General features: G+C 48.4%; 1 protein-coding gene across 6 annotated transcripts in view; it reads right to left on the reverse strand.

The window, feature by feature from the left end:
• Positions 1-1,224: 1,224 nt before the first annotated feature.
• LOC147118245 (uncharacterized) overlaps positions 1,225-23,215 on the reverse strand; it is a 29,793-nt gene continuing 7,802 nt past the window's right edge. For 5 of the 6 annotated variants that reach the window (XM_085984333.1, XM_085984329.1, XM_085984332.1 and 2 more), the window contains 2 exons: positions 17,279-17,366; positions 1,225-2,114 (listed from right to left, as the gene is read on the reverse strand). In XM_085984333.1, the coding sequence (XP_085840459.1) occupies positions 1,389-2,006 (618 nt within the window). In that variant the 5' untranslated portion in view covers positions 2,007-2,114; positions 17,279-17,366 and the 3' untranslated portion in view covers positions 1,225-1,388. Of the gene's footprint in view, positions 2,115-10,100; positions 10,203-17,278; positions 17,367-23,215 lie in introns of those variants that run through there. The other variant, XM_085984334.1, reaches the window with a different exon arrangement.

The following is a 23,215-nucleotide window of genomic DNA, read 5'->3' on the forward strand; positions in this document are numbered from 1 at the left end:
ATAGGTCAGTGTGAGGTGGTGTTAATGAATTTCACTATAGATCAGTGTGAGGTGGTGTGTTAATGAATGTCACTATAGATCAGTGTGAAGTGGTGTTAATGAATTTCACTGTAGATCAGTGTGAGGTGGTGTTTTGGTGGGAAGAAGGAGGCCACACACTACTTGGACAACAAGGGGGTAAAAGTGGGTTGCTTTGTGCCTCCTGTGACATTCAGCAGGTTAGCGGTGGCGGTAGACGGTAGCGCCCCGCGGCACTGCACCGCTGGCAATGATGTCATCGCCATGCACAGCACCCCGGCTGCAACCTTGGGTTGCTACCCCTGACCTATCGCCGGACGATATGCCCAACAGGGTCAGGGGTCGTTCCTGCAGCCGTGGGGGCGCCACTTAAAGGGCAGGTGTTGGATAGCAACTTTTTATTTTGGCTGACTGCCAGCACCTGCCCCCTTCCCCGTTCTTCTTCGGGGGTGTCGGCTGCGATCGCTCAGCCCGGCGTTCCTCTTGATCCAACACCCCGTTCCCCGGTGGTCCAGCAGGGCCCTGGTGTGTGCAGTGCTAGACCCCTCCCCTTTAATCAGGGAGGGCGGTCTGCTATGACGCGGTGCTATATGCCGATGGGCGTGGCGCTGTTGCACAAAGCACCGTGAAATTCACTGGTAGCGCCTCAAGAGGGAGGGGAGCGCTTCCAGTAGCACCCCATCTCCTGCTTGGGGCGCTACCGCTGAATTTAATGCATGGGGCGCTAACTTTTTTGGAGGGCTAAAATTAGCCCCGGCGACGTTAGCGACCCAAAGGGGGCATCACCAAATTTTTCCCCCAAGAGTCTAAATGGGCTGGAGGAGCAGAGGGCTCCCGGGATACAGATACACAAATCACTAAAAGTAGCGACACACAGGTTAATAAGGCCATTAAAAAAATAACACTGGGGCTACATTCCTAAAGGAGCCTTCTGTTCCATGCCTAGGAGCTCTGAATCATGGCAGAGAGCGGCTGGGACACGTTTCTCACACGCCTCGAGATTAACCCGCACGGCAACTTTGCTGTCAGTGAAGAGAGACAAGAAAGACCAAAGTGCCGTTTGCCCCTCTCAGTGTGGCCCTGAAGGACTGTGTCCAGGCTGGAGTTCTGTTCCCACCATACGATCCTCCCCCAGATTGTCCTTTGAGCTCCAGCCAGGTGATGCTAAACACTCCGGTGGGAAAGAAGAAAATCTATAACAATGTGTTTAAAACAAAGTTGATTTATTTGACATCTATCCAGAATATTAAACTCCAGCCCAGTTGCCGGAGTTATTAATATCAGCAGAAACAATCCCCAACTGTCAGAATGAACATGGTTCAGTCCTGGATGTGATTAACAGCAGCAACAACAGAATCCAACCCCTGCAGTCACTTGTGAACTCGCTGGTGTGTCAGCAGGTGGGATGACTGAGTGAATCCCTTCCCACACTCAGAGCAGGTGAACGGCCTCTCCCCAGTGTGAGTGCGCTGGTGTACAGTGAGTTCAGATGATCGCCTGAACCCAGTCCAGCAGTGCGAGCACCTGAACGGTCTCTCCCCAGTGTGAACACGTTGATGGCGTAACAGTTCCCCGAAACCTTTATAGCACTTCCCACAGTCGGAGCAGTTAAAAGGTCTCTCATCAGTGTGAACTCGCTGGTGTGTCAGCAGGTGGGATGAATTAGTGAATCCCTTCCCACACGCAGAGCAGGTGAACGGCCTCTCCCCGGTGTGAACACGCTGGTGTCTCAGTAGGTGAGATGAATTAGTGAATCCCTTCCCACACGCAGAGCAGGTGAACGGCCTCTCCCCGGTGTGGACACGCTGGTGTGTCTGAAGGTCAGATGACTCAGTGAATCCCTTCCCACATTCAGAGCAGGTGAACGGCCTCTCCCCGGTGTGAATGCGCTTGTGTCTCGATAGGCCAGAGGGTCGGTTGAAGCCTCGTCCACACACAGAACACGTGTACGGTTTCTCCCCGTTGTGAACGGTGCTTTTTGCTTCCATGTTCAGAGGCCGGTGATATTCAGATCCGATGAGTCGAGTGACTCTGTCAGATCTTGATGTGATGTTTGGTCTGAGCTTACCGTCTGTAAATCCTCCCCTTCCAGTGCCCTGTAAAATTAATTTAAAACAGGGAGCGTGAGAGAGAACGCACAAGAAAACAAAGGCAGGTTGTGAAATTGAGCTCAGTGAATCTGGTCATTTGTGGGGCCGGCAGTAGAAAAAAGTGACCATGAAAGCTGCCGGATTGTCATAAAAACCCAACTGGTTCACTGATGTCCTTCAGGGAAGGGAATCCACCACCTGGTCTGGGCCTACACAAGACTCTGGCCTCTATGGGAGGAGAGAGAGAGGGAGAGGTGGGAGGGGGCGAAGGAAAGGAACTTTATACATCTGCAACTCGACCAGAACTTTGATAGAACCTCCAAAACCCACAACCTCCACCACCTAGAAGGACAAGGGCAGCTGTTGCATGGGAGCACCATCACATCCAAGTTCCCCGCCAAGTCACACATCATCCTGACTCAGATATATTCATCGTTGCTGGGTCATAATCCTGGAACTCCTTACCGAACAACATTGTGGGAATACCTTCACCACACGGACTGCAGTAGTTCAAGAAGGTGACTCACCACCCCCTTCTCAACGGGCAACTGGGGATTGGCAATATTTGCTGCTCTTGCGAGCTACGCCCACATCCCAAGAATGAATTAAAACAAATCTGTAGATGTAAACTGGATTAAAAGCCTCTACAGAAATACTTGTTCCTAAAACAATACTCTTTTACATTGTACGGACAGTGTCTGTGTAACAACCTAATCTCCCCTAGAATCCACCTCCCTTGACAGTCTCACATTGGAAATTGTTGGGTCCTCCTGGGCTCAGAAGTACTGGGGGTTAAACCCAGCAGCTTCTCCTCCATCTCCACTCCAGCTCAAACTGAAGCATAGAAACATACAAACATAGAAGATAGGAGCAGGAGTATGCCATTCGGCCCCTCTAGCCTGCTCCGCCATGCAATGCAATCATGGCTGATCATCAAAATTCAGTACCCAGTCCCTGCTTTCTCCCCATACCCCTTGATCCCTTTAGCCTTAAGAAATATATCCAACTCCATCTTGACTATATTTAATGTATTGGCCTCTACTGCCTTCTGTGGTAGAGAATTCCACAGGTTCATCACTCTTTGGGTGAAGAAATTCCTCCTCATTTCTGTCCTAAATGGCCTACCGCTTATCCTTAGACTGTGACCCCTGGTTCTGGACTCCCCGACAATTGAGAACATCCTTCCTGCATCTAGTCTGTCCAGTCCTGCCAGAATGTTATAAGTTTCAATGAGATCTCCTCTCATTCTTCTAAACTCCAGCGAGTACAAGCCCAGTCGTCCCAATCTCTCCGCATACGTCATTCCTCCCATCCCAGGTATCAGCCTGGTGAATCTTCACTGAACTCCTTCCACGGCAAGAACATCCTTCCTCAGATAAGGCAACCAAAACTGCACACAATACTCAAGGTGTGTTCTCACCAAGGCCCCGTACAACTGCAACAAGACATCCTTGTTCCTGTACTCGAACCCTCTCACTATGAAGGCCAACACACCATTTGCCTTCTTAACCGCCTACTGCACCTGCATGCTTACCTTCAGCGACAGGTGCAAAAGGACACCCAGGTCTCGTTGCACTTCCCCTTCTCCCAATCTATTGCCATTCAGATAATAACCTGCCTTCCTGTTTTGGCCACCAATGTGGATAACCTCACATTTATCCACGTTATATTGCATCTGCTATGCTTCTGCCCAATCACCCAACCTGTCCAAATCATCCTGTAGTTTCACTGCATCCTCCTCACAGCACACACGCCCACCCAGCTTTGTGTCGTCTGCAAATTTGGAGATATTACATCTAGTTCACTTGTCTAGATCATAAATATATATTGTGAATAGCTGGGGTCCAAGGACCAATCCCTGCGGTACCCCACTAGTCACTGCCTGCCACTCGGAAAAAGACCCATTTATTCCAACTCTTTGCTTTCTGTCTGCCAACCAGTTCTCTATCCAAGTCAATACCTTGCCCCCAATCCCATGTGCCTTAACTTTACATGCTAATCACTTATGCGGGACCTTATCGAAAGCCTTCTGAAAGTCCAAATACACAACATCCACTGGTTCTCCCTTATCTATTTTACTAGTTACATCCTCAACAATGAAGCAACAAAAAGACCTACACAGGCGGCCAGGGACCTACCTTCCGTCAGCCTGCAATAAAACTCTTCCCGACAGCCGCTGACTAATGGCGGCCGCAGCACCCACAATTCCCCGCGCCCCAGAAACCGCTCTATCCAACGCGCTGATTTCCCCACTGAGAGTGCGCATGCTCCCCGGGGCCGCAGGCCATTCTGGGAGCCTGGCTCCTGTCCTTTTCCCGATTCGGACTCGGTGGAACTGGCTGAAGAAACCAGGAAGCGGCGGCTCGGATGGGGGAAGCGCTGCACTCTGGGTTTCCTGGTGCCTGGGCCCTGGCCGCACGTCCGCCGGGCCCGGCCGCTCTGATTCTGATTGAGTTTTTGATGAGGTAACAGAGAGGGTTGATGAGGGCAATGCGGTTAACATTTATTTCCAAACGGCGTTCGACAAGTGCCACATAATTGGCTTCACACAACACCAGGTTATAGTCCAACAGCTTTATTTGAAATCACAAGCTTTCGGAGCACTGCTCCTTTGTCAGGTGAAGTGGAGAGATGCATAAAAACACAGCTTATATAGTCAGAGAATAATGTCAGATGTTTACAGGTAATCTTTCTAACTGCCATTTATCACACCTCGGCAGAGAGATAATCACAGCAATCAAAGGTGTAAATGGTGTCCAAACAGGTCAGTCAGGAAAACATTACATCAAATTACAATGAGGTGGGGTCACAAGGGGTCAAATGTTGCAGATGCTGGGGTCTGTATGAAAAACAAAAAAAGACAAAAAATATTTTTTTTGCTGGAAATCACAGCAGGTCCGGCCTCTCCACACAGATACGGCCGGACCTGCTGTGATTTCCAGCCAAAAACTCACTTTGCGTCACCGATCGCCACTCTGGACCCGACACCAAGGCCTTTCCCCGGAATGGCCAGCACCGACTCCGTCCGGCAGGATCCGAGTGCACAGGCACAGCTCCGAGTGGGGGAGGGGGGTTGGTCTCCACTGGGAACACGCAGTTGTTGCCCTTGGTGACCGGGAGGGGTCGCTGCGCCGGACTCGGTCCAAACCGCCGCTCCCTGTGCGCATGCGCGGACTATCGTCTGTCAATCAACCATCAGCCAGAAGAGGTCGCTGGTGAGACCAGTGAAGAAAGAAACACTTGCATTTCTATAGCGCCTTGCACCACCACCGGACGTCCCAAAGTGCTTTACAGCCAATGAAGTACTTTTGAAGTGTAGTCACTGTTGTAATGTACGAAATGCGGCAGTCAAATAGCGCACAGCAAGCTCCCACAAACAGCAATGTGATAATGACCAGATAATCTATCTTTTTGTTAACTCTGTTTCTCTCTCTACGGATGTTGCCTGGCCTGCTGAGTGTTTCCAGCATTTCCTGTTGTTATTTCAGATTTCCAGCATCCGCAGTATTTTGCTATTATCCTTTTGTTACATTGATTGAGGGATAAACATTGGCTAGGACACCGGGGATATTTCCCCTGCTCTTTCCCACATTACAACAGTGACTACACCTCAAAAGTACTTCATTGGCTGTAAAGCACTTCAAGACGTCTGCTGGTCATGAAAGCACTATATAAATGCAAGTCTTTCTTTCTCAAAATAGTGCCATGGGATCTTCTACATCCACCTGAGAGAGCAGACAGGGCCTCAGTTTAATGTCTCATCTGAAAGGCGCCACCTCTGACAGTGCCTCAGTACTGCACTGGAGTGTCAGCCTGGATTTTTGTGCTCAAGTCTCTGGAGTGGGACTTGAACCCACAACCTTATGCCTCAGAGGCAAGAGTGCTACCACAGAGTCATAGATTTATACAGCACAGAAAGGGGCCCTTCGGCCCATCGTGTCCGCGCCGGCCATCAAGCCCTGTCTAATCTAATCCCATTTTCCAGCACTTGGTCCGTAGCCTTGTATGCTATGGCGTTTCAAGTGCTCATCTAAATGCTTCTTGAATGTTGTGAGGGTTCCTGCCTCTACCTCCCTTTCAGGCAGTGAGTTCCCGATTCCAACCACCCTCTGGGTGAAAAAGTTCTTCCTCAAATCCCCTCTAAGCCTCCTGCCCCTTACCTTGAAACTATGCCCCCTGGTTATTGACCCCTCTACTAAGGGGAAAAGTTCTTTTCTATCGACCCTATCTATGCCCCTCATAATTTTGTACACCTCAATCAGGTCCCCCTCAGCCTTCTCTGCTCTAAGGAAAACAACCCCAGCCTGTCCAGTCTCTCTTCATACCTGAAGCGCTCCAGCCCAGGTAACATCCTGGTGAATCTCCTCTGCACCCTCTCCAATGCAATCACATCCTTCCTATATTGTGGCGACAGAACTGCACACAGTATTCCAGCTGTGGCCTAACTAGCGTTTTGTACAGCTCCATCATAACCTCCCTGCTCTTATATTCTATGCCTCGGCTAATGAAGGCAAGTATCCCATATGCCTTCTCGCTGTCCTGCTGCCCTCAGGGATCTATGTACATGCACACCAAGGTCCCTCTGATCCTCTGTCCTTCCTAGGGTTCTACCATTCATTGTGTATTCCCTTGTCAGTACTCCCAAAATGCATCACCTCACACTTTTCAGGGTTAAATTCCATTTGCCACTGTACTGCCCATCCAACCAACCCGTCTATATTCTCCTGTAGCCTGAGGCTTCCCTCCTTGCTATTTACCACTCCGCCAATTTTCACGTCATCTGCGAACTTACTGATCATACCTCCTACATTCATATCTAAATCATTAATGTACACCACAAGCAGCAAAGGACCCAGCACCGATCCCTGCGGTACACCACTGGACACAGGCTTCCAGTCAAAAAAACAACCTTCGACCATCACCCTCTACCTCCTGCCACTAAGCCAATTTTGGATCCAATGTGCCAAATTGCCCTGGATCCCATGGGCTCTTACCTTCTTGACCAGTCTCCCATGTGGGACTTTGTCAAAAGCCTTACTGATGTCCATGCAGACTACATCAACTGGACTGCCCTCATCCACACACCTAGTCACCCCCATCGAAAAATTCAATCAAATTGGTTAGACATGATCTCCCCCTGACAAAGCCATGCTGACTATCCTTGATTAATCCTTGCCTCTCCAAGTGGAGACCAATTCTTTCCCTCAGACTTTTTTCCAATAATTTCCCTACCACTGATGTTAGGCTCACTGGCCTGTAATTCTCTCGTTTATCCCTACTACCCTTGTTGAATAATGGTACTACGTTAGCTGTTCTCCAGTCCTCTGGCACCTCCCCTGTGGCCAGAGAGGTTCTGAAAATTTGTGTCAGAGCCCCTGCAATCTCCTCCCTTGCCTCACACAGCAGGCTGGGATACATTTCGTCTGGGCCTGGGGGTTTATCCACTTTTAAGCCTGCTAAAACCACTAGTACCTCCTCTCACAAAATCCCCCTGCCTGATTTCTATGCCTGCATCGTCCTTCTCCATAGTGAACACAGATGCAAAATATTAATTTAAAACCTCACCTACATCTTCCGGCTCTACACACAGATTGCCACTTTGGTCCCTAATGGGCTCTACTCTTTCCCTGGTTATCCTCTTGCCTTTAATATACTAATAAAACACCGTGGGATTTTCCTTTATTTTGCCTGCCAGTGTTTTTTCATGCCCCCTCTTCGTTCTCCTAATTTCTTTTTTAATTACCCCCCTGCACTTTCTATACTCCTCTAGGGCTTCCACTGTTTTTAGTCCTTTGTATCTGCCAAAAGCCTCCCTTTTTTTCCTAAACCAATCTTGTATGTCCCTTGACATCCAGGGTTCCCTGGGCTTGTTGGTCCCACCCTTGACCTTTACGGGAACATGCTGGCGTTGTACTCTCTCTATTTCCTTTCTGAAAGACTCCCACTGCTCTGATGTGGATTTTCCTACAAGTAGCTGATCCCAGTCCACTTTGGCCAGATCCTGCCTTATCATATTAAAATCGGCCTTCCCCCAATTTAGAACCTTTATTTTCGGTCCATCTTTGTCCTTTTCCATAACTACTTTAAATCTCACCGAATTATGGTCACCGTCACCAAAATGGTCTCCTACTAACCTTTCTACCACTTGCCCTGCTATATTCCCTCGAATTAGGTCCAGTACCACCCCCTCTCTTGTAGGACTTTCTACATGTTGGCTGAAAAAGCTCTCCTGGATACACTTTAAGAATTCCACACCCTCTAAGCCTTTCACACTCTGACTATCCCAGTTAATACTGGGGAAGTTGAAATCCCCAACAATTATTACCTTATTATTTCTACACTTCTCTGAGATTAGCCTACATATCTGTTCCTCTATCTCCCCCTTACTGTTTGGGGGCCTATAGTACACTCCCAGCAAAGTGCTTGCCCCCTTTTTGTTCTCTAGTTCTACCCATATGGCCTCATTAGAGGAACCTGCTAAGGTATCATCCCTTCTTACAGCAGAAATTGACTCCTTGATTAATATTACTAACCTGATTTTTGGTCAACTCTTGGAGTATTCACGCTTAATAAATCTCTGGGAGAAGGAGTCGCTTCACTTGTACTGGTTACATAAGAACATAAGAAATAGGAGCAGGAGTAGGCCAATCGGCCCCTCGAGCCTGCTCCGCCATTCAATAAGATCATGGCTGATCTGATCCTGACCTCAAATCTACTTTCACTCTCCATCCCACCCGAACCCATGTGATCTCCCGGGAGAGGCGAAAAACCAGATAGAAAACCTAATAACCAATTTGGGAGAAAAAATCTGGGAAATTCCTCTCCGACCCCTCTAGGCGATCGAAACTCGTCCAGGAGATCACTCTGTCCCTGTATTTCCTGCAGTACTTACCTTCTGTAAGAGGTGATCTCCACCCCAGCCAGGAACAGGCCCAATTTACTCTTGAAGGACTCCTAGCTGGCAGCCTGTTCCCGAGGTCTCCACTAATCCCTGTGAATAGAACCATCTCCTGAAATCTAACACAGAATTAGAACACAAGAAGTAGGAGCAGGACCAGGCTACACAGCCCCTGGGCCCGCTCCGCCACCCACAGGGCCATGACCGATCCGAACCTAGCCTCATGTCTGATTTCCTGCCCGCTCCCCGTAACCCCTAATTACCTTTACTTCTAGGAAACTGTCTATTTCTGTTTTAAATTTATTTAATGATGTAGCTTCCACAGCTCTCTGGGGCAGCAAATTCCACAGACCTACCACCCTCTGAGTGAAGAAGTTTCTCCTCATCTCAGAGTTCCTGCGGCCTGATCACCTTCCCCAGGAGCAGGGCCTTGAATCTGACTTTGTTCACTTGTACTGGTTCCTGGGGCCTGATCACCTTCCCCAGGAGCAGGGCCTTGAATCTGACTTTGTTCACTTGTACTGGTTCCTGGGGCCTGATCACCTTCCCCAGGAGCAGGGCCTTGATTCTGGGGGTGTATTATTGCACTGCTTGGTTTACTTGAGAAGAGCCCCATCAGGGCGAGCGCGGGAGGGCCAGGGGGCGCGCGCGGGAGCGTCCATCTCCAGGACCAGTGCGTATCTGAGTTAATGGGACTCTCTCTGACCTTTCTCCCCGGTCTATCTCCAGGACCAGTGTGTATCTGAGTCAATGGGACTCTCTCTCACCTTTCTCCCCAGTCTATCTCCAGGACCAGTGTGTTTCTGAGTCAAACATAAGAACATAAGAAATAGGAGCAGGAGTAGGCCAATCTGCCCCTCGAGCCTGCTCAGCCATTCAATAAGATCATGGCTGATCTGATCCTAACCTCAAATCTACTTTCACTCTCCATCCCACCCGAACCCATGTGATCTCCCGGGAGAGACGAAAAACCAGATAAAAAACCCAATGGCCAATTTGGGAGAAAAAATCTGGGGAATTCCTCTCCGACCCATCTAGGCGATCGAAACTCGTCCAGGAGATCACTCTGTCCCTATATTTCCTGCAGTACTTACCTTCTGTAAAAGGTGATCTCCACCCCAGCCAGGAACAGGCCCAATTTACTCTTGAAGGACTCCTAGTTGGCAGCCTGTTCCCGAGGTCTCCACAAATCCCTGTGAATAGAACCATCTCCTGAAATCTAACACAGAATTAGAACACAGTAGGAGCAGGACCAGGCTACACGGCCCCTGGGCCCGCTCCGCCACCCACAGGGCCATGACCGATCCGAACCTAGACTCATGTCCGATTTCCTGCCCGCTCCCCGTAACCCTTATTCCCTTTACTTCTAGGAAACTATCTATTTCTGTTTTAAATTAATTTAATGATGTAGCTTCCACAGCTTTCTGGGGCAACAAATTCCACAGACCTACCACCCTCTGAGTGAAGAAGTTTCTCCTCATCTCTGTTTTGAAAGAGCAGCCCCTTATTCTAAGATTATGCCCCCTAGTTCCAGTTTTACCCATCATTGGGAACATCCTCACCGCATCCACCCGATCAAGCCCCTTCACAATCTTATATGTTTCGATAAGATCGCCTCTCATTCTTCTGAACTCCAATGAGTAGAGTCCCAATCTACTCAACTTCTCCTCATATGTCAACCCCCTCATCCCCGGGATTAACTGAGTGAACCTTCTTTGTACTGCCTCGAGAGCAAGTATGTCTTTTCTTAAGTATGGATACCAAAACTGTATGCAGTATTCCAGGTGTGGTCTCACCAATACCTTGTACAACTGCAGCAATACCTCCCTGTTTTTATATTCCATCCCCCTAGCAATAAAAGCCAAGATTCCATTGGCCTTCTTGATCACCTGCTGTACCTGCATACTAACTTTTTGTGTTTCGTGCATCAGGACCCCCAGATCCCTTTGTACTTCAGTACTTTCCAGTTTCTTGCCATTAAGATAATAACTTGCTCTATGATTTTTCCTGCCAAAGTGCATAACCTCACACTTTCCAGTATTATATTCCATCTGCCAAATCTCTGCCCACTTACTTAGCCTGTCTATGTCCCTTTGCAGGTTTATGTCCTCCTCACTCACTGCTTTCCCTCCCATCTTTGTATCATCTGCAAACTTGGCTATGTTGCACTCGGTCCCCTCCTCCAAATCGTTAATATAGATTGTAAAGAGTTGGGGACCCAGCACTGACCCCTGCGGAACACCACTAGTTACTGATTGCCAGTCTGAGAATGAACCATTTATCCCAATTCTCTGCTTTCTGTTAGAGAGCCAATCCTCCACTTATGCCAGAATATTACCCCCAATCCCATGATTTTTTATCTTGAGCAATAATCTTTTGTGTGGCACCTTGTCAAATGCCTTTTGGAAGTCTAAATACACTACGTCCACTGGTTCCCATTGTAGTGTATGTACCTTTAAGAGGAACTATGTTTTTTTGAAGCCCCTGTGTACGGTAGTACCGGTAGTGACCACTCAGGTATATAAGCCTGTATAGCGTCTTGTATAGTTAGTTCACCTCCAGACTTTGTTCAGTAAACACTTGTTAACTCAACTCCTGCATTCCGTGTCTCCTTTAACACACGGATTCAACACCCATATATCCACCCTGTAGGTTACGTCCTCAAAGAACTCAAGCAAATTTGTCAAACATGACTTCCCCTTCATAAAACCATGCTGACTTTGTCCTATTAAATTATGTTTATCCAACTGTCCCGTTACTGTCTCCTTAATAATGGACTCCAACATTTTACCAACCACAGATGTTGGGCTAACAGGTCTATAGTTTCCAGCCTTCTGCCTACTACTCTTTTTAAATAAGGGTTTTACATTAGCAGTTTTCCAATCTGCCGGGACCTTTGCTGAGTCCAGGGAGTTTTGGAAAATTATTACCAATGCATCCACAATCCTTACCGCCACTTCCCTCAAGACCCTAGGATGTAAGCCATCAGGTCCAGGGGAGGGGCAGTACTGCGGTAACACCACACTGTCGGAGGGACAGTGCTGCGGGAGAGCCGCATTGTCGGATGGGCAGTACTGAGGGAGCGCTGCAGTGTCGGAGGTGCCGTCCTACGGATGAGACGTTAAACCGAGGCCCCCGTCTGCTCCCTCAGGTGGATGTAAAAGATCCCGTGGTGCTATTTCGAAGATGTTATCCCCGGTGTTTTGATCCCAATATTTACCCCTCAATCAAAATGACGAAAAAACAGATTATCTGGCCATTTTCACATTGCTGTTTGTGGGAGCTTGCTGTGCGCAAATTGGCTGCCACGTTTCCCACATTACAACAGTGACTACACCTCAAAAGTACTTCATTGGCTGTAAAGCACTTTGGGACGTCCGGTGGTCATGAAAGGCGGTTAAGAAGGCAAATGGTATGCTGGACTTCATTACAAGAGGATTTGAGTACAGGAGTAAAGAAGTCTTACTCCAATTATATCTTCTTCTTAGGCAGTCCCTCAGAACCGAGGATAACTTGCTTACACATTGAAAATGAGTTCTCAGGTGACTGATGAGTTCACACAGGTGGGGCAGACGGTAGTTGAAGGGGCGGGTGGGTGGGGTGCTTGGGTTGACGTCCGCTCCTTGCGCTTGGCTTCTGCTTGCTCCCGGCAAAGAGACTCGAGGTGTTCGGCGCCTTCTCGGATGCTCCTTCTCCACTTTGTGCGGTCTTGGGCCAGGGATTCCCAGGTGTCGGTGGGGATATTGCACCTTTTCAAGGAGGCTTTGAGGGTGTCCTTGAAGCATTTCCTCTGTCCACCTGGGGCTCTCTTGCCTTGCCGGAGCTCCGAGTGGAGCGCTTGTTTTGGGAGTCTCGTATCGGGCATGCAGACAATGTGACCCATCCATCGGAGCTGATCGAGTGTGGTCAAAGCTTCAATGCTGGGGATGTTGGCCTGAGTCAGAACACTGACGTTGGTGCGTCTATCCTGCCAATGAATTTGCAGGATCTTGCGGAGGCAGCATTGGTGGTACCTCTCCAGTGCACCTCAAATCACTGGAGAGATACCACCAACGCTGCCTCCAATTATATAGGGCCTTGGTGAGACCACACCTGGAGTACTGTGTACAATTTTGGTCTCCTTACCTAAGGAAGGATATACTTGCCATAGAGGGAGTGCAACAAAGGTTCACGAGATTGATTCCTGGGATGGCAGGACTGTCGTATTAGAAGAGATTGAGTAAACTAGACCTGTATTCTCTTGAATTCAGAAGAATGCGAGGGAATCTCATTGAAAAAATTATACATTAATTTGGGCTAACCAAATTAGTAACAATATTGTGGAGGAGGAATTCCTGGAGTGTTTACGGGATGGTTTCCTGGACCAATATGTCGAGGAACCAACCAGAGATCAGGCCATCTTAGATTGGGTATTATGTAACGAGAAAGGATTAATTAACAGTCTTGTTGTGCGAGGCCCCTTGGGTCAGATCGATCATAATATGATAATTCTCCATCTTAATGAAGAATTCTAAGTTGTTGAATCAGAGACTAGATACTGAATTTAAATAAAGGAAACTACGATGGTCTGAGGCGCGAGTTGGGTAGGATTGCTTGGGGAATGTCACTCAAAGGGTTGACGGTGGATAGGCAATGGCAAACATTCAAAGACCGCATGGATGAACTACAGAATTTGTTCATCCCAGTTTGGCATAAAAACAAAAAAGGTGACTCAACCGTGGCCAACAAGGGTAATTAGGGATAGCATAAGATCCAAGGAGAGGACATATAAATTGGCCAGAAAAAGCAGTAATCCAATGGATTGGGAGCAGTTTAGGATTCAACAAAGGAGGACAAAGCGATTAATTAAGAAAGGAAAAATAGAATACGAGAGTAAGCTAGCAGCCAACATAAAAACTGACTGTAAAAGCTTTTATAGATATGTGAAGAGAAAAAGATTGGTGAAGTCAAGCGTAGGTCCCTTGCAGTCAGAATCAGGGGAATTTATAACTAAATACATATTTTGGTTCCGTCTTCACAAATAACCTCCCAGAGATGCTGGTGAACATAGGGTCTGATGAAAGGGAGGAACTGAAAGAAATCAGTATTTGTAGGGAAATGGTGTTAGGGAAATTGATGGGATTGAAGGCCGATAAATCCCCAGGGCCTGATAATCAACATCCTAGGGTACTTAAGGAAGTGGCCCTAGAAATAGTAGATGCATTGCTGATCATCTTCCAACATTCGATGGAATCTGGAACAGTACCCATGGATTGGAGGGTAGCTAATGTTACCCCACTATTCAAAAAAGGTGGTAGAGAGAAAACAGAGAATTACAGACCGGGAAGCCTGACATCGGTAGTGGGGAAAGTGCTGGAGTCCATTATAAAAGATGTAATAGCAGAGCACTTGGAAAACAGTGACAGGATCGGACAAAGTCAACATAGATTCACAGAAGGTAAATCGTGCTCGACTAATCTACTGGAATTTTTTCAGAATGTAACTGGTAAAATGGATAAGGGAGAACCAGTGGATGTGGTGTATCTGGACTTTCAGAAGGCCCTCGATAAGGTCCCGCATAAGAGATTAGCGTGTAAAGTTAAGGCACATGGGATTAGGGGCAAGGTATTGACTTGGATAGAGAACTGGTTGGCAGACAGAAAGCAAAGAGTTGGAATAAACGGGTCCTTTTCCGAGTGGCAGGCAGTGACTAGTGGGGTACCGCAGGGATCGGTCCTTGGACCCCAGCTATTCACAATATATATTAATGATCTAGACAAGGGAACTAGATGTAATATCTCCAAATTTGCAGACGACACAAAGCTGGGTGGGCGTGTGTGCTGTGAGGAGGATGTCGAGAAACTCCAGGATGATTTGGACAGGTTGGGTGATTATATTGCATCTGCTATGCTTCTGCCCAATGTGGATAAATGTGAGGTTGTCCACTTTGGTGGCAAAAACAGGAAGGCAGATTATCTAAATGGCAATAGATTGGGAGAAGGGGAAGTGCAACGAGACCTGGGTGTCCTTGTGCACCAGTCGCTGAAGGTGAGCATGCAGGTGCAGCAGGCGGTTAAGAAGGCAAATGGTATGTTGGCCTTCGTAGCGAGAGGGTTTGAGTACAGGAACAAGGATGTCTTGCTGCAGTTGTACAGGCCTTGGTGAGACCACATCTTGAGTATTGTGTGCAGTTTTGGTCGCCTTATCTGAGGAAGGATATTCTTGCCATGGAAGGAGTTCAGCGAAGATTCACAGGCTGATACCTGGGATGGCAGGAATGACGTATGAGGAGAGATTGGGTCGATTGGGCTTATACTCGCTGGAGTTTAGAAGAATGAGAGGGGATCTCATTGAAACTTATAAAATTCTGGCAGGACTGGACAGACTAGATGCAGGGGGGTTGTTCCCGATGGTCGGGGAGTCCAGAACCAGGGGTCACAGTCTAAGGATAAGGGGTAGGCCTTTTAGGACAGAAATGAGAAGGCAGGGACAGGGTACTGAACTTGGATGATCAGCACTGATCACATTGAATGGCGGAGCAGGCTCGAGGGGCCGAATGGCCTACTCCTGCTCCTATCTTCTATGTTTCTATCTCTTATGCGGGACCTTATCAAAAGCCTTTTGAAAGTCCAAATACACCACATCCACTGGTTCTCCTTTATCTATTTTACCAGTTACATCCTCAAAATTCCAGTAGATTAGTCAAGCACGATTTACCTTTCGTAAATCCATGTTGACTTTGTCCGATCCGGTCACTGTTTTCCAAGTGCTCTGCTATTACATCTAGCATTTTCCCCACTACCGATGTCAGGCTTACCGGTGTATAATTTCCCGTTTTCTCTCTACCACCTTTTTTGAACAGTGGGGTAACATTAGCTACCCGCCAATCCATGGGTACTGTTCCAGAGTCTATAGAATTTTGGAAGATGACCAGCAATGCATCTACTATTTCTAGGGCCACTTCCTTAAGTACCCTATGATGTAGATTATCTTCTATGTTTCTATGTATTCAATCTTTCCTTATAGCTGAAATTCTCTAGTCCTCGCAACATCACTGGCATCTACCCGGCAATGTGGAAAATTGCCCAAGTATGTCCTGTCTACAAAAAGCAGGACAAATCCGACCCGGCCAATTACCGTCCCATCAGTCTACTCTCAATCATCAGCAAAGTGATGGAAGGTGTCGTCGACAGTGCTATCAAGCCGCACTTACTCAGCAATAACCTGCTAACTGACGCCCAGTTTGGGTTCCGCCAGGGCCACTCAGCTCCTGACCTCATTACAGCCTTGGTCCAAACATTCAAGCATAACCTCCCTGCTCTTACATGATACAGAGAAAGAGAGAGGCACTGACGTATGAGGAGAGATTAGGTCGATTGGGCTTAAACTCACTGGAGTTTAGGAGAATGAGAGGGGATCTCATTGAAACTTATAAAATTCTAACAGGACTAGATGCAGGAAGGATGTTCCCGATGGCGGGGGAGTCCAGAAGCAGCGGTCACAGTCTAAGGATAAGGGGTAAGCCATTTAGGACAGAGATGAGGAGGAATTTCTTCCCCCAGAGAGTGGTGAACCTGTGGAATTCTCTACCACAGAAGGCAGTAGAGGCCAATTCATTAAATATATTCAAGAAGCAGTTGGATATATTTCTTAATGCTAGAGGGATCAAGGGATATGGGGAGAAAGCAGGGACCGGGTACTGAATTTGGATGATCAGCCATGATCGCATTGAATGGCAGAGCAGGCTCGAGGGGCTGAATGGCCTACTCCTGCTCCTATCTTCTATGTATTCAATCTTTCCTTGTAGCTGAAATTCTCTAGTCCTGGCAACATCCTCGTAAATCTCCCGTCTGGTGCACAGTCACATCTTTCCTGCAATGGGCACAACCAGAACTGCACGCGGTGGACTAACTGGTGTTTTTGTAAAGTTCAAGCAGAACCAAAGATGTGCGTGTTAGGTTGATTGGCTATGATAAATTGACCCTTAGTGTTAGTGGGGTTACGGGGATAGGGGTGGGATATGTGTTGATGTAGGGGTTACAGGGATCAGGTGGGATGTGTGTCGGTGCAGGCTCGATGGGCCGAAATGGCCTCTCTCTGCACTGTGGGGTTTCTGTGATTTCTGTGGAACCTCCCTGGTCTTACATGATACAGAGAGAGGCACTGCCCCTTTAAATACCTGGGGGGCACCCATTCCCCTTTAAATGGCCAAGCAATAATTTTTTTGGAAAAGGGGCCGCAGTCCCCTTTGACTCACCACCACCCCCCCCTCTCACCCACCACAAATACTCACGAGAGAGAGAGAGGAGGAAGAATGCTGGTCTTTGTCCCTTTAAAAGTGGCTGCCCACCAAAATGTTCACAGCACCAGGGCTCTTTGTTCTGGATAAAAGTCAAAAAGAGAAAAGGTTCACTTATTTTTAAATGAATGCAGTTGATGAACAGCCTTGCAATAAAGGTAATGCAAAGGAATAAACACTCACAAGCTGGGGTTTTTCCCACCCTTCCCTTTAACAGCTCCTGCAGACAATGAAAGCAGGAAAGCGGCCTGCAGCCCACCGAGGTCCCGCCCCCCTCCCTCCCGCGCCGCCATTGGTTGGAGGACCGTCAGCCCGCCCGGTCCTCCCAGCGTTTTCCGCGCTCCTGATTGGCGGATGCCTCGCGTCAATCAATCCCCCCTCCGATTACGCGCTGACGCCAGCACGCAACGCCCAGGGGTCGGTTAGATTGGCGCACGCCACCGCAAGGTAAAAAAAAGACACCCCACACAAATGAGGAAAAACAAGAATAATAATAATCGCACTTTAGGGGGGAGCAGGTTGGGGGAATTAATGAGTGCTTTCAATTTGTTTCGCAAAAAAATATTTGAAAAGCTTCCCAACGGTGCGTGGCAGGCTGCGCATGCGCTCCAGCCAGCCTTTGTCTCCCCCACGTGGGCCCGGGGGCCGGACACGCCCACTTGCCTTCCCCTGCACCAATCACAGCGCGGGCAGGCGCTTCTATCAATCGTCACCTGTCAATCACCCTCCCTTCCCCCTCGTGGTGTCGATTGACAGCGGTGTCAGCCAATGAGGTGCAGGAAGAGGCGGGACCAGGGCCAGGACTGACAGCAAGCCTGAACTAACTCAATTAAATACCTGCATGCAGCCAAAAAAAAACTTTTATTTAGTCAGCCAAAAAACAGCAAAGCAAATGAGGTTTGCTGAGTCAGCAAAGTCTATTTTAGAAACATAGAGGATAGGAGCAGGAGTCGGCCATTCGGCCCCTCGAGCCTGCTCCGCCATTCAATGCGATCATGGCTATTCAAGGAGTTGGATATATTTCTTAAGGCTAAAGGGATCAAGGGATATGGGGAGAAAGCAGGGACCGGGGACTGAATTTGGATGATTAGCCATGATCTCATTAAAGGGCCGAATGGCCTACTCCTGCTCCTATCTTCTATGTTTCTATGTTTTTATGATCACTACCCCCACAATGCTCTCCCACTGATACCCCTTCCACCTGCCCGGCTAAGGTTCAGGGGAGATCTGATAGAGGGGGTCAAAACCATGAAGGGTTTGGATCGAGTAAATAAGGAGAAACTGTTTCCAGTGGCTGGAGGGTCGGTAACCAGAGGACACAGATTTCAGGCAAAAGAACCAGAGGCGACATGAGGAAACAGATTTTAAACACAGCCAGTTATGATCTGGAACGCGCTGCCTGGAAGGGCGGTGGAAGCAGATTCAATAGTAACTCTCAAAAAAGAAGTGGGGAAATACTTGAAGGGGAGACATTTACAGGGCGAGGGGGAAAGAGCAGGGGGGAGTGGGACTAATCGGAGAGCTCGACCAAAGAGCCGGCACAGGCACGGTGGGCCGAATGGCCTCCTTCTGTGCTGTTTCATTCGATGGTTCCGTCCCCATAATGAGACCTTCTCAGCCCCGGTGTCCTCCTGGTGAATCTGCCCGGCACCCCCTCCGAGGCCAGTGTGTCCCTTTCTGAGGTGCGGTGCCTGAAACTGAAGGCAGTCCTCCGGATGGGGCCTGAGCAAGGCTCTGGACAGCTGAGGCATGGCTGTGTATATCTGGAGTTGTGGTGTAGACAGTCCGACCTTGTCAAGTTAAGTGGGTGGCGATCAGGAGCAGGTGCCCTTTCCTCCCAGGGTGCCGTCACACTACATTAGGGCTCATGGGATTGGGGGTAATATTAGCATGGATTGAGGATTGGTTAACGGTCAGAAAACAGAGTAGGAATAAACGGCTCATTTTCGGGCTGGCAGGCTGTAACTAGTGGGGTCCCGCAAGGATCAGTGCTGGGGCCTCAGCTATTCACAATCTCCATCAATGACTTAGATGAGGGGACCGAGTGCAATGTGTCCAAGTTTGCTGACGATACAAAGCTAGGTGGGAAAATAAGTTGTGAGGAGGACACAAAGAGGCTGCAAAGGGATATCGACAGGTTAAGTGAATGGGCAAGAACATGGCAGATGGAATATAATGTGGAGAAGTGTGAAGTTATCCGCTTTGAACATAAGAAATAGGAGCAGGAAAAGGCCACTTGGCCCCTCGGCCCCTCGAGCCTGCTCCGCCATTCAATAAGATCATGGCTGATCTTGGGCTCAAAGCCACTTCCCCGCCCGCTCCCCATAACCCTTCACTCCCTTATCTTGCCAAAATCTGTCTATCTCCACCTTAAATGTATTTAATGACCCAGCCTCCACAGCTCTCTGGGGCAGAGAATCCCACAGATTTACGACCCTCTGAGAGAAGAAATTCCTCCTCATCTCAGTTCTAAAAGGGCGACCCTTTATTCTGAAACTGTGCCCCCGAGTTCTAGATTACCCCACGAGGGGAAACATCCTCTCTGCATCTACCTTGTCGAGCCCCCTCAGTATCTTATATGTTTCAATAAGATCACCTCTCATTCTTCTAAATTCCAATGAGTATAGGCCCAGCCTGCTCAACCTTTCCTCATAAGTCAACCCCCTCATCTCTGGAATTAACCTAGTGAATCGTCTCTGAACTGCCTCCAATGCAAGTATATCCCTCCTTAAATACGGAGACCAAAACTGTACGCAGTACTCCAGGTGTGGTCTCACCAAGACCCTGTACAGTTGTAGCCGGACTTCCCTGCTTTTATACTCCAACCCTCTTTGGTAGGAAAAATAGAAAAGCAGAGTATTTTTTAAATGGTGAGAGATTGGGAAATGTTGGTGTGCAGAGGGATCTGGGTGTCCTTGTACACGAGGCACTGAAAGTTAACACACAGGTGCAGCAAGCAATTAGGAAATCAAATGGTACGTTAGTCTTTATTACAAAAGGATTGGAGTATAAGAGTAAAGTCTTACCGCAATTATATAGGGCCTTGGTGAGACCACACCTGGAGTATTGTGTACAGTTTTGGTCTCCTTACCTAAGGAAGGATATACTTGCCTTAGAGGGAGTGCAACGAAGGTTCACCAGACTGATTCCTGGGATGGGGGGATTGTCCTGTGAGGAGAGATTGAGGAGACTGGGCCTATATTGCCAGCAATTTTGAAGAATGAGAGGTGATCTCATTGAAACATCTACAATTCTTACAGGGCTCGACAGGGTAGATGCTGGGAGACTGTTTCCCCTGGCTCGGGAGTCTAGAACCAGGGGTCACAGTCTCAGAATAAGGGGTCGGCCATTTAGGACTGAGATGAGGAGAAATTTCTTCACCCAGAGGGTGGTGAATCTTTGGAATTCTCTGCCCCAGAGGGCTGTGGAGGCTCAGTCATTGAGTATAATCAAGGCTGAGATCGATAGATTTTTGGACTCATGGGGATCGGGCGGGAAGGTGGAGATGAGGTAGAAGATCAGCCATGATCTTATTGAATGGCGGAGCAGGCTCGAAGGGCCGAATGGCCTGCTCCTGCTCCTATTTCTTATGTTCTTAAGAAAGCTGTTTGCTATAGCCTGCTGCCCCACGACAAATACACAGAGAATTTCAGTTACGTGGAGAGACTGGAGAAGCTGGGATTGTTCTCCTTGGAGCAGAGAAGGTGCAGCGGAGATTTAATAGAGGTGTTCAAAACACAAAGGGTTTTGACAGAGTAAATAGGAGCATGGGAACAGGAGGAGGTCATTCAGCCCCTCCAGCCTGTTCCACCATTCAATGAGATCATGGCCGATCTGTGTCTTAACTCCACCCACCTGCCTTGGCTCCATATCCCTTTGCTCCCTTGTCTAGCAAAAATCTATCGCTCTGGGATTTAAAATGATTAATTGAGCTGGCATCGACTGCTTTCAGTGGGAGAGGGTTCCACACTTCTACCACCCTTTGTGTGAAGAAGTGTTTCCCAACTTCTCTCCTGAATGGCCTGGCTCTGATTTTAAGGTGATGTCCCCTTGTCCTCGACTGCCCCACCGGCGGAAAAAGTTTCTCTCTATCTACTCTACCAATTCCTTTCAAAATCCTAAAATCCTCAATCACTCCTTAACCTTCTAGATTCCAGGGAACACAAACCTAGTTTATGTAATCTCTCCCTCATAATCTAACCCTTGGAGCCCAGGTAACATTCTGGTGAATCTGTGCTGCACTCCTTCCAAGGCCAATATATCCTTTCTGAGGTGCAATGCCCAGAACTGTACACAGTGCTCCAGGGAGTTCCTGGGAGTTAATGTGCGTAGGTCCCTGAAGGTGGCGGGACATATTGAGAGAGTGGTTAACAAAGCATATGGGATCTTGGGCTTCATAAATAGAGGTATTGAGTACAAAAGTAGAGAAGTTATGCTGAACCTTTATAAAGCACTGGTTAGGCCACAACTGGAGTATTGCGTCCAGTTCTGGTCACCACACTTTAGGAAGGATGTGAAGGCCCTTGAGAGGGTGCAGAGGAGATTTACCAGAATGGTTCTGGGGATGGGGGATCTTAGCTACAAGGACAGGTTGGAGAAGCTGGATTTGTTTTCATTAGAGCAAAGGAGGTTGAGGGGTGATTTGATAGAGGTGTACAAGATTATGACAGGTTTGGATAGGCTAGACGGGGAAAGGCTGTTCCCACTAGTTGATGGTACAAGGACTAGGGGACACAGATTTAAGGTTTTGGGCAAGAGATACGGGGCGGGGGGTGGGGGGTTCGGTGAGGAAAAACTTTTTTACGCAGCGAGTGGTGATGACCTGGAACTCACTGCCGACGGAAGTGGTGGAAGCGGAGACACTCAATGTTTTCAAGGGGAGACTGGATAGGCACTTGAGGGAAATAAACTTGCAGGGCTACGGGGATAGAGCGGGGGAGTGGGACTGACTGGATTGCTCTACAGAGAGCCGGCACGGACTGGAAGGGCCGAATGGCCTCCTTCTGTGCCGTTATGACCCTATCACTCTCTGGGATCTAACCAGGGCTTTGTATAGCTGGAGCTTATAAGGAGAAACTGTTCCCAGTGGCAGGAGGGTCAGTAACCAGAGGACACAGATATAAGGTCATTGCACGGTGGCATAGTGGTTAGCACTGTTGCCTCACAGCGCCAGAGACCCGGGTTCGAATCCGGCCTCGGGCGACTGTCTGTGTGGAGTTTGCACATTCTCCCTGTGTTTGCGTGGGTTTTCTCCGGGTGCTCCGGTTTCCTCCCACAGTCCAAAGATGTGCGGGTTAGGTTGATTGGCTATGATAAATTGACCCTTAGTGTACGGGGGGGTTACGGGGATCGGGTGGGGTATGTGTCGGTGCAGGCTCGATGGGCCGAAATGGCCTCTATCTGCACTGTGGGATTTCTGTGATTTCTGTGACAAAAGAACCAGAGGCGAGGTGAGGAGAATTTTATTGACGCAGCGAGTTGTTGTGATCTGGAATGCGCTGCCTGAAAGGGCGGTGGAAGCAGAGTCAATAATAACGTTCACTGGGGAATTGGATAAATACTTGAAGGGGAAAAATTTTCAGGGCTATGGGGAAAGAGCAGGGGAGTGGGACTAAATGGAGAGCTCGTTCAAAGAGCCGGCACAGGCACGATGGGCTGAATGGCCTCCTTCTGTGCTGTATGATTCTAGGAGCCACTCCTAGAGTGGAGTGGTGCCCGCAGGGATCGCTTGGCAGGAAATTGGGAGGAGGTGGTTCACACGCAGACAGCACCTGATTTCGAGACGCTGTCCTTTTAAAATTGGTCCTCCACAGGCAAGGAGGGACTCGGTCCCTTTAATGAAAATCACATTGAAAAGGAGAGTCCCTGTCCCTTTAAGAGCCCTCCGCCCACCACTCCCACCTTTTTCGTAAAGTCTTTGAAATTAATAAT

This window comes from Somniosus microcephalus, chromosome 4, assembly GCF_052327205.1.
Source record: "Somniosus microcephalus isolate GS21.2 chromosome 4, FLI_Smic_1.0, whole genome shotgun sequence".
Lineage (NCBI taxonomy): Eukaryota > Metazoa > Chordata > Chondrichthyes > Squaliformes > Somniosidae > Somniosus > Somniosus microcephalus.